The sequence below is a fragment of the Alexandromys fortis genome, unplaced genomic scaffold (assembly GCF_014885135.2).
Source record: "Alexandromys fortis isolate MF-2015 unplaced genomic scaffold, M_Fortis_MF-2015_v1.1 scaffold_77, whole genome shotgun sequence".
In the NCBI taxonomy this organism is placed as follows: Eukaryota; Metazoa; Chordata; class Mammalia; order Rodentia; family Cricetidae; genus Alexandromys; species Alexandromys fortis.
Window position 1 is genome coordinate 7,365,611 of NW_026067967.1, and position 12,245 is coordinate 7,377,855.

The 12,245-nt window shown below is 49.1% G+C and overlaps 1 protein-coding gene across 1 annotated transcript in view; it reads right to left on the minus strand.

Moving 5' to 3' along the window:
- Positions 1–1,005: 1,005 nt before the first annotated feature.
- Uvrag (UV radiation resistance associated) overlaps positions 1,006–12,245 on the minus strand; it is a 208,816-nt gene continuing 197,576 nt past the window's right edge. Inside the window, exon 15 of the mRNA XM_050154442.1 lies at positions 1,006–2,804. Within this exon, the coding sequence (XP_050010399.1) occupies positions 2,108–2,804 (697 nt within the window). The 3' untranslated portion in view covers positions 1,006–2,107. The remainder of the gene's footprint in view (positions 2,805–12,245) is intronic.

Sequence of the window (12,245 nt, forward strand, 5' to 3'; positions counted from 1 at the left end):
CTCATAAGCAAATTTTGTTATTGCTTTTAGTGATGTACAAGGCTAATTAAAAGACCAGTAGGAGAGATCTTCTGTGAATTTGACCCTGGCCACTTTAAACAAAGGCAAAACACACTGTAGCTGCTGCAGGCTCTGCCCAGGACACAGCAAGTATCAAAGGATGCTCACCCTGGCCTCAAGCTGACCAGCACTTGGACGCAGACATCACTGGCAGCGCGGGTTCTGCTAAAGGTATGGGCAGAACCCATCGGGTTAGAGCCATGTGGACCCACGCAAAAGCACGGCTCCATGCTGAGGAAGTCACTTCAGAGTCCACACTTAGGAGGTTCAGAAGGGCAAAGACTGATGGTCTCTGTGCCGCTTTACAGGCTCAGGGGCAGGGCAATAGACTGTGCCCAGATGCACTGGCATGAGGCCTCAGGTGCATCCCAGCCCTAGGTCACAGATCACCTGGCATTCACCGACCTTCCCACACCTCTACCTGCAGGAGCCCACAGCATCTCCTCCACCCACTCTGACTCTAAAGCCAATGAGAGGACCCTGTGAAGAAGCCTCACCCCCACAAGTGGAATAATGGACTTCCTCAGACCAAGCAAAGGTTTCCAATTGCAGGACAGCTGTCTGCTGTGCAGTAAGTCTGTGCGTTCGCTGTCTAGAGAAATTATGGCACAAATTAGCCCATCCAGCAGCACAGCTGCCAACTAAAGCTGTGGCCTAGGGACGCTCGGCTATAATATGGACACAATTATGGGACTCGCGAGTTCAGGAGCTATGTGGGACATCACTACTGGGGAATAAATACAGCTGGGAAGTATGTGTCGCTCTTCACAGCATGCAAACTCAAATGAAATAGCAGCATCAGCTTAGTTATGGTGCAGCCTTGTCAGGATGAAACACGAAGAGATTCAGGTTTAGAGGGGGAAAAATGACCCCCCCATCCCCCAAACCCAAGCTCAACCAAACCAAACCAAACCAAACCAAAACTGGGGGTGGCGGAAGATCAGGTCAAGTGAAGCAAATTCAATTTTTATTCTATACAATACATGGATATATGGATAAATTTTTCTTTAAGAGCTTGCAACCCTGAGGCAATGTCTGTGGGTACATAATGTGTAATGTGTAATGCAACAGTAAAATGGAATCAGAATGACAATGGATCTCAAAAACATAATTTAACATTGTGAAATTGCACATTGTCTATGCTTCATCCAGTCTCTCGATCCAACTGTCTCTCAGCTGCCTCGCCCCTGCAAACTGAATATTTTGACTCCACGTAACGTCGTCATGTATGATGGCTTCCTGCTGACTGAAACGTACTAAGTTGACTTGGGGTTTACATCTAGGGGTCTTTATCTGGGGCGTGTATTGCTAGAGGTGTGCCCAATTTTGGACCACGTCATCTGTCCAAATAAAAACTTTGGCCCCAAAGGAAGCTGGCTGCCCCCTGACTGTGGCGACCTTGAGGTTTCTGAGGGTCCCCTGGGATCCACCACAGGAAAGGTTTGCATTAGGACACGGCACACTGGACAGGACAGAGTGTCGTGTCCGCTGGTTTGGACTAGTGAATCTACTGCCCCAGCTTTCAGGGTGCGTGAGCCATCTTGAGAAAGTAGGGCCAGTGGGATCTGCAGGAGGGTCCCGGACAAGGACCCTCCCTCTGCTTCTTATTCATCAGCCTAAGGGGCCACCTATGGGCTTCTCAGGAAGTGGAAGCTGCAGAAAGCTGTTTCTGAATATTCCGTTTTGCAAAGTTTTACGAACAATGGCGAGGACATTTTGAGAAACTAAAGGAGCGTTCATTCTACTACATACGTATTATCATCTTCCTTTTGGGGGAAACACCCGCGTGTAAATAAAGCGCAGAGAGATGCCTGTAAGATGACTGGAGCTGTAAGCGAGAGGGTGACCCTCACCTGGAAACCACCACCAGGCCTGGACAGCAAATCTCAGAGACTGGCCCCACGGTACCCAGTGATCCCAGAGTCAGCCTTTCTGAGGAATGTCCTCCACTGATCCCCAGTGTCCAGAGTTACTAAAAAGGTCAAGTGCAGCTTGGGCCTGGGGGAGGGCGGGGGCTCTCCCTGGTCCCGCTGTCTGCCCCCTCTCCTCACTTATCGGAACTCCTGCGTGGCCGGCGGAAGCTGGACACGTTTTCACTGAGGGCGTAGATCCTCCGGGAGAACTCCTCAAACTCTCCCAGCACCTGCTCGTCGCACTCCACGGCCACGGCGCTGTCCACGGGGATGCAGCTGAGTGCTTCCAGCTGGTCGCCTGAGGTGAAGCCTGTGGCTTCCAGTCCGATGATTTCTTCTGCTTGTTCCACCGTGCAGCAGAGCTCAGCTGAGGGGCCCGGGAGGCAGGGGCCTGGCAGCAGTGCACTGGCAGACCCAGCCTGCTCGCTGGGCAGTGCAGTCCCATTCACAGCCAGGTGCCCGGGCAGGGCTTCCCCTTGCTGGCTGGAGTCCGAATTTCCATGGTCTCCACTTACAGTGTTACCCAGAACTACTCCTGTTTTCTTATTTTCTTTGGAGAAGTCCAGGGACGTGTCCAAGGAGGAGGACAGCGGTGTGACCTTCCTCTCAGAGTCTCCCACGGTGGGCACAGTCACCCCGGGCTGTGTCAGTGCTGAATTGTAGCTGGGAGGAGGGGTTTTGTATTGGAGTCTCTCATTCTCGGAGCTGGCCCGTTTTCGATGTCCTTTGTCGGGTGAAGGGATACCCCCAGAGAAGCCTACATCTGCACCCCCAAACATGGAGCTCTGTCTCTTTGGAACAGGGATGGCGCTGGAGGTGTGATGTCTGTCACTAGAAGACAAGTGAAAAGGAGAAGTTACTTCAGAACTCAGCTTAGACCTTTGAGGACCAGAGGCATAATTTAGCATATTAGTAACTGCATATTTTAGATTTGAGATAAAAAACAAAAACAAATCCCCAAACAGGATTAGATCATTATCAGTCCATGGTGGTATTTGTTACAGGGTTTACAGCAAGAAACACCAGAGCACGCTTCAAGGATACAGATTTATTCAATGTATTTAAGACAGGAATGCCCAAGGTAGGAGAAGCGACAGAAACCACGTCAGTTGGGGAAAAGCTGAAGGCTATGGGCTGACTGCCTCTGCAGAGAAACTCATCTCTGCGAACGGTGCTGGGCCCTAGCGCTCTCTGTTCTATCCGACGGCCGAGCAGGGTGAGTTTCCCAGGGCAGCCTGCTGATGGATGGTCTTTCCGACATCCACTACTTATCTCCCGGTACAGAGAACCACACGGAGAGCATCAAGGGAACCCATTACCATGGGAAACGGCTTCTCTTTTACAAGGCTGGCCACATACATCTTCATACTACTTGGTCTTCAGTGCCTTCTCCGAGCCAGGAATAATAACCGCTGTCCAGCCACACACAACCTTAGTTTCTGAATTAATTTCACATGTATCATTTCACTCAGGCCTCGCAAACGCACTGCCAAGTAGAGTAAGTCCGAAATAATAAGTAACCATCAATTAGCGGTGTAGAGCGCCAGAGCCCGAGGCACGGGGGCAACTGTGCCAGCGGAGCCTGCAGGGAGCGCTGACTGCAGTTCGCGGTGTGACTCTGCGAGTGGAATCAGCTTCAGCACAACTTCCTCGATGGCAGCACTGAAACCATGTGCCAACTGGCTGCTACCTATCTAGGTCTGCGGCAGGAGAGACAGAAATGGGAGGGCTCTGCCTCCAGGGAGCTTCCGAACTTGCAGAAGGGCATTTACAATGACTCCGGCAACATTTTCAAATTACATGTCAGCTAAGTTCTGACGAAGAAGAAGGGAGCTACGGTGCTTCCGGTGTCCACAGACAGGCCTGCAGCTGCCTGCCGATCATTCTCTGGGTTACACTATGGTCTCTCATTCCCCGGAAAAGGCACCACGAGGTGTCTCTCCGTAGACCCGGCACATCGCGTTTGGCCACAGCACGGTGTCAGTGAGCTTCATAACAAGAACAGGTTCCTGAGCTACACACCAACTGAGCAAGTGAACCAGCAAATGACTGTTTCTAGTTCTTAAGACAAGACACAAAATCTGCTGGACTGTCTAGATTTTCCGTCACTATGATGTCAAACCCACGCTGAGCTGTATTTTGGCCAACCTTGTTTTCCTTTGTGAATAACCCTGCAGGCTGGCCAGGTAAGCACATCTAAACAGACCCAGCAGCTATCGGACTGTCACCTCAGCATGGACAAGCCCAGAAGAGAAGAGAGCTGTAGGACAGGTCACTGAGTGTAACCAGAAGCCGGGCACTTCACGGCTCTTGAGTGTGAAGGGTGAGGACCCTGATAGCCCTGTGTGTAGCTCTGGCACCGCCCCTCACTTTCTGCTCTGCTGACAGAGGAGACAAGGAATCAGAGACACACCACCCTTACCATGGGGCAAAGGGATTTCAGTGGCCCTCACCTGTGCTTACACTCCCCAACAGCTCTCCTTGGTTTTACACTACAGGAAGATATGATTTCCCTCCCACCAGCTACACAGGGAAGGGAGCAATACTTTCCTGACATCTATCTGTTACCTTCTTGGCCCCTGAACCCCGTGCCTTGGCCACAGGAGCACCAGTGAGTGGGTTGTGCAGGGCCAGTCTGTCCTACAGCCCATGCTGACCATCACATCCCAAATTCTCCTAACCCTGTCTGCGTCCTAAGGCAGGTACAGCCCAGGCCGAATGTCACTGCTGAGGCCTCCTCAGTAACCCAGACTCAAAGCCTGGCCATTTACCCTCATCTCTCGGACAGATTCCAAGGCCTCCCAGGGCAGCCGGAGTGACATTCTCCTCTAGGTCACTCAGGTATTGATGGGAGCTCAGGAAACGGGAGTGTTTGATATAAACGGGAGAATTATAAAAAACATGCTCTCTTGTAAATGGTAAGGGGGTGAGGCCAGATGAGACACGTGGGCAGTCTTAGCACTAGGGTGGCCGAGGCAGGAGGGTCATCAGTTCAAGGTCAGCTCCTGATACCCGGCAAGGAGGTGTACCTACCTAGAGCTCTTGTCTCTTCCCTCTTAGGGTTGAGCTGTGTGAGATGAAAAACCTTGTAAGATTTTAATATTAAGAGCTTTTATATAATTTTAAAATGCAGAAAAAAGGCATTTCTTGCTGATTAGGCTACCGATATGAACTGCTAGGTGGTGACAGACGGAAGAGCCTGCAGGGGTTGCAGGGGTTGCAGGGCCACTGGCACAGGGCGGGAGCTGCTCTGTGTTCCTCCCGTGGCTGCAGGACTCTGCAGACCAGTTCCCCTGCTCTTCTAAGCTGATTACTAAGGACTGTGTGCAGTGTGCACGTGAGTACACACGTGGAGGCCATGTGACATTTTGTTGCATGAGCTCTGTGTGCTGAATTGCCGAAGTCACAAACATGATATGCTTTATATGTGAACTTTGCAATGCTAATTTTAGCCGCTCAGAATGGGTGTTTCTACATGTAGAATCTTAGCAATATTCTAGATTTTAAAGAAAGCTGAGCTCTGAATAGCTAAGGTATTAAATAATGGCATTAAAATTAACTACGCATGCATTTTCAATTATTACAGTAATTTATACTCATAGGAAAACAACATAAATATAAACTACATAAAAAACCCTATCATATTATTACCCATCAAATAACTACTATTAATTTTGGATGCTTTTCTTCCAGATTTCAATTTTATGTTTAATTAAGAAAACCACAATTGTGTGGTACATGCATAATTCTGTTTCCTGTTGTCATGTGTTATTAAAACCTCTGGGCGAGCAGCATCTTAAAAGGCTGCTTTAATGAACAAAATGTTGTAATTTATTTAATCATTCCCTCATTTTTAGGATGTTTCTAAACTTTTACTGTTAGAAAACCAACAGCTGTTGGTTATCTCGTAGACCAATGATCTGAGCTCGATCCTGGGATTCACAGGGTGGGGGTGGGCAGCCAACCTAGGAAACCTGCCTAGTGAATACATACAAGCAAAAATGTCAAGGAACAGAAAGGCCAATGATCGACTAACAATACTGATGCTCAGGTTTGAAGGCTTTACCAAAGGTTCCTTTTGTCTGCATATGGCCTTGCTTCATGATAACTTCATCTGACTGAATAGGCTGAAATTCACATTTACTAATTGGAACCAATTTTCAAATGCTATTGACTATTTGCTTCTCAAGTGAAAGTTGTAAATTATATGAGCCGTGTTTAAAAAAGAATTTCTACACTTAATCTCTCTCTCTCTCTCTCTCCCACCACCACCACCACCACCAAGTCACTTGAGGATACAGTTCAGTGATGGGAATATTTAAGTTCAACTTGAGTGAAGCCCTAGGTTCAACCTGCAGTGTCGCCAATGGAAGGGAGGTAGAGGAAACATGGTAGCTTTCCCTGACATCCAGCCCCTGCTCAGGGGCCTGTGTGTTCCTTACTGGGGGCAGAGGCCAAAGTTCAGGCTGCCGGAGTCCATTGATTCTCTTTAGTCCTGAGCCCTGAGAAAGTGAATCTTCTAGCTTGCTATAGGTTCAGACTGGAAACATTGTATCTAGGGTTTAAGGTTACAATTATAAAGAATTTATTTAAAACAAAACAAAACCCCACAACAGCTCCAAGCTATCGGAACTGCTGATTTATTGGACATTGTTTAGTGGAGAGAGAGACACAGAGACAGAGAGAGAGACTGGTAAATAACCCAATTACATCACGGGCAGCTAAATGACCTAACAGCAAACACTTGCTGTTTGACAGAAAGGACTTCAAAGGTCAAGCATCAGCAGGGCAAGAGGCCAAGTGGCTTGGAGTTGAAAGGTCAAAGAGGACAGCTGGGTTAGGTTTGGATTCTACCGCTCTCCAGGTGAGGGTGGTTGCTGTCCATCTGATTCCAGGAGCCCTCATCTGCCCAGTCAGCCCTTCCTGCTCTTTGCAGCTCTATCTAAAGACATCCAAAGGCCTGAATTCCACTCCCAGTCTGGCTTGATCATCCCTTTATTCGGAGTTACAAGTTCCCCATTTATTAGTTACATGACCGGGGCAGTTTTTTCCTTTCCGTGATAGATCATCTGACCTTGCTTAAGACTAAATAAAGTAACATACTTAAAATCCTTGGCAAAGCTGGGGGTGGTAGTGCGTGCCTGTCACCCAGCCCTTGGGAGGTGGAGGCAGAAGGATCAGGCTACACAGCAAATTTGATACTCTGTCTCAAGAAACTCCCAACAAAAACAAAAAAACCCAGTGAAACAAGGCATCGAGGCAAAGGTAAAACAGTTCGAGAAGAAGTACTGAATCAAGGAATGAAATTTGCCTGCTAGGGATGAGCAGTTTCTTCCCTCTTGAAGTATGGGGTGGGAAAGCCTTTGAATAAAACAGAAATGCTTAAAATGCCCTATTCAGATGATCTACCAACTGCGTATGGACCATAAGAACGACCCAGAAACCTCTGAGGTCTACATTCCAATTGTCCCGGAACCCCTGAAGCATAGTTTTTTCTCCATGTTAGCTCCGTATTGGCGCCTTTCTCTGTGTTGGTTCCCAGGACCTTAAAATCTCTGCTGCTACCGAAGTGCCTGCATTTGCTGCATTTGCTCTGGTTCCCCAAAGAGGAGTGAGACTCAGGGGAGCCTGCTCACGTCTTTTCTTCCTAGAGCTCCACGCACCACCGTCAGGCATCCTCACACTAATCACGTGCAGAAGCCGTACAGAACGTGGAGGGGGAGAAAACCATGAAAAGCTGTTGCATCGAGAGAGTTCATGAAGCTGGGCCGGTTTCATTGGAATATAATTCCTCCTATTCCCTTTCAGATTCACCAAGCGATGTTTATCTGTCAGAGCAGGCTGAGGGGTGGGTGTGGGGGCTCTCGCTGTGGAGTAGTGGGGGAGGGTGCAGCTCTCAGCCGCAGGTAAGTTTTCCCATCTCTGCAAATTTCTCCTCTGAGAGACATTATCAGATCACAGCTGGTCAAAACACTAAATCCTGATCGTCAGGATCCCAGCCAAAATCTACAGCTACAACTCAGAGGAATAGGGATACAGAGAGAGAGAGAGAGAGAGAGAGAGAGAGAGAGAGAGAGAGAGAGAGAGAGAGAGAGAGAGAGAGGGGGGGGGGGGAGGGGGGGGGGGGGGGGGAAGGGAGTGGAGGAGAGGAGAGGAGAAAGGGGGGGGGGGCTTTTAGATAACACTTGATCTTCTTTCTCTCCCTTGCAGGCCTGACCTCATGGCTCTACCTAGAGGTGTTTAGGTTGGTGTTTGGCCATCAGGCTGTTTGAAGCTCCAGGCACTGCTCTGCGCCAATATCATGTCAACTGTGCTAAAAAGCAATAATCGTTTCTCACCTTCTTAAAGATTACTGCTAAAATAACGCAGAGCAGTGACAGGGTTGTGCTTGGCGCCAAAAGCAGGTTGCCAAGGCGAAGCTGAGGTAGGATTACGTCTTTTGGCAGCTAAGAAATTATGACATAAAGTTAGTTTAAAACAAAACAAAACAACCTCCATAAATTAGACTACTATTCTCTTTTCAAAATTTAGCCAGTGGTGGGATTTATCTTTCCCCTTTCCCCCCCCTCTCTGATCAAGTGGAAGCCAAATTTAACAGCTAGATCTTATCTCCCAGGAGAGAGTGGGGTTAACAGTATTAAGCAGGGTCTCCTGGCCACAGGCGAGGGATCTAAGGGCCTCTCACCATTACCAGATAAGTAAGTGCTTAATCTTTGCCCCGATGTTAACAAAAACTCCAAACAAAATAAAAATAGAAACAATCTTGGGCCCAAAGCACGGGCTGAAATGTGTGCCTGTGGCCACTGTTCCCCTGGGCCCTTTGTGGACGGATTCCTGCCAAAGTCTGACGAAAATAAGCAAACAGTGTAAAAAAGTGAAGCTGAACAAGGAGCCTCAGAAGGCTTCAACTGAGCAGTGATGGCACCCGGAGAAGACAGAGTCCCACAGGCAAACAGCAAGGGACGACCAGGCCCCAGGGTGTACTGGGAGGAGCCCCAGTGTAGGTCAGAGACGTGGCAGGGAGCCTCCTGCCTGAGCTCCACCTCAAAGCTGAAATCCTGGGATGGGGAAAACAAAGATATGATCCATGGGGCCACGGGGAGGTCCTGGATGGGTCAAGCCAGCTCCATCATCCATCAGCGTTCACATTAGGAAATTAGGACACATTAATAACACACTGAAATCTCAGTCGGGCAGCGGACAGGGGGGACTATAAAATGGTTCTGTAGAAACAGACACGGCCCATCTTGATGTCACTTATGTGGCGTGCAAGTAATATCCTACAAGAGAACATGGGAAGAGGTTCAGGAATGACAGCTGGGGACCCCGTGCAGTGTCTGGACAGCACTCAGGACCTGGGAATAGTAAGCTGTTTATACTGAAAATGAGGAGGGGAAAACCCTCTACCACTCGCCAGGGAAGCCAGGGGAACAACAATCTCACAGAAGAAGCCGGCAGGGAAATTAAAGCCCTGGCCCGAGAGTGTTCTCAGAATTTAAAACCAGGCTTGGAAAGAAGCTAAAGGAAGCGTGAGGCTCCTGAGGCCAATGACAGAAACTGTGAGATGAAGTCTTTGAAAGATACTCTAGCGCTGAGCTACCATCAAGTTACTAACAAATTCTGACACAAAGTAACCATGGGATTCAGCTGCATGTTACTTTAAGAGAAAACCAGATGGCTCTGCCACCACTTGGGCAGAACCCCCTGAGTCACAGTTGCCCCCCAGTGAATCACTGCTCCACAGCAGACGGAGGACTCCAGGAGTCTGTCCCATGGGGTCCACTGTGCTACTAAAGGGGTGTGACACATGCTTCGCAGTAGGACGGTTCATTTACTCCCCCCTCCTTCAGTAAACACCGAGCATCTCCACACACAGGCAAAGTGCTAGGCTTGGGATCTAACAGCAGAGGAAGCCACACTTGCTACTCTTATGGGCCAGGCATGCACGGAACCCAAGACACAAATGCAAAACCTCAGACATGTACCATGTGGGTGTGAACAAAGGCTAAGAGTCTGTGACAGAGAAATGACCCAAAAAAAGGCCAAGGTCTCCAGGACGAGTAGAGTTCTTCACCAGCTGTAGGCCAGGCCGATGTGCATATGCATGTGTGTGTATATGTATTTGTGTGTATGTACATGCATGCCCGCGTACCAAGTGTATGCCTTGGGCCCTCAGAGGCAGAAGACAGCACCAGATCTCCTGGGGCTGTAGTTACAGGTGACAGATCTGGGAAAATGTGCTCTGCAGCTCAGTTGGAAAGCAGGAAGGGCCCAGGGTGCCTCCTGAGAGAAGACGGAGGCCACTGGAGTAAGCCTGCAGCAGACAAGAACAAGGTGAGACAAAAGGGGGACCAGTCTTCACCTTTGGGAGCAGAACTCTGGTTTCTCATCCTTTTGTTTTGGGTGTACCTGGGACCAAACCCAGGGCCTCGTGTGGGGAAGGCAAGCTCTGCACTCTAGGTTTTAGGACCCAGGTGAAGAGGAAGAGCCTACAGATGCAGCAGGGGTGCAGTCTGCAGGACGAGCAGACGCAGCAGACAGTAATAACAGGATCCCTTTTCTGGAGCAGCAGATGGACGATCCCATGTGGTGCACAATGTACTGTGAACACAGCGAGAGGCTGTGCTAGGTGAGGATTAAAGCTGGGCTCTATACCCGCTGTTCCCACCTTGGCTTTGAAGGCTGGGCCATCCTTAAGTGAGTTTGCCCACAGGCCCTCAACTTCCCCATTTTAAGTAGTGAGAATATTATCTGCCTGGATCCCAGGGGTGTTGGGAGACGGTGGACGAGCTCCTGGGGTAGTGACAGCATCTGGTATTGGATCAGCCAACAAGGACCCGCTAACCGGAGAATCACTGGACGAACGGCATAGAGAATGGTCTTTACAGAAGCCCCAAAGTTGACAGTCTTGGAATTGTATTCTAAGCTGAGCGTAAACCCACGGATTAAAGATCAGTGGTCAATGTTGGCTTGGGTCAGCAGAGAGCTTACCATAAGCCTTTCTGAAATAACCTGTAATTATGAGCTCTGGAGACGGAAACCTGCCTGTCCTTGTTAGCACACGTTAGAATAGAAGGCCTGAAATGCAGCGGCCTTTAAATTGGCTTTTCTGCGAATTTTCTCCCCACTCACCTGAGCACAACCACCCTCCAAAACCCAACTCAAGTGCCACCTCCTTTCTAGCCACATCCATCAGAACCATCTCCTGACCACACCCTGGCGGCAGGTTCCTATTGTTACCGAGTTTTCTGCAGAGAAGAGAATAACCACACCACCACAGTGTGTGCCATGCACATTTTCATAAGAAGGAAGCTGGCTGGGAGCTTTGATAGAGGAGGCACCTGGGAGGATGTTACTCAGGGAGAGAAGGGAAGGAAGCAAACATGAGAATGAGAACATGAATATAGTCATGTGTGCATGTATGCGTGCACACGTGTGTGTTTGTGTGTGTGTGTGTGTAGGGGGCTAGAAAGAAAGGGAAGGGTAACATGCCGTCTGTGTGCATCCCAGCTGAGGAGCCAGGCCTTATGTAAGGGACCTAGCATCCAGTTTCCTGAACTCCAACCTTCTCCTCTGCGATTTATCACTGAACAGAGTGACTTGTACCTGGGACTTTCAACACTCCTGGGTTGATCTGAGGTATGGCAAGTCTAAGGCATGCTAGACTTAGAAGGCTTCTTGTGAAGAAAAGCAAGGTAAAATTATTTTTAATCTATCTAAGAGGCTGGAGTGATGGCTCACGGGTTAAGAGCACTTGTTGCTCTTGTCTTTGGTTCCTATGGCTTAGAACTGCCTGCAACTCCAGCTCTGGGGATCTAGCGCCCTCTTCTGGCCTGCGCAGGAACCTGAACATGTGGTGCACATATGAATGTTCAGGCACACACACACACACACACACACACACACGTAAATCTTTTAAAAATAACTCTAATGAGGATATGTTGTATTATTTTAGCTAATCTGGATTTTATTTGCATTAAATCAAATACATTAAATATTAACTTACCCGTTTCCTTTCTTCCTGCTAAAATGTGGTTGCCAGGGAATGCGTGCATTCGTCACTCAAGCTACGGACGGACCAAGTCCTGACACGGGGGCTGGGAAATGGACGGACCAAGACCTGACACGGGGGCCAGGAAATGGACGGACCAAGACCTGACACGGGGGCCAGGAAATGGACGGACCAAGTCCTGACACGGGGGCCAGGAAATGGACGGACCAAGTCCTGACAAGGGGGCCGGGAAATGGACGGACCAAGACCTGACACGGGGG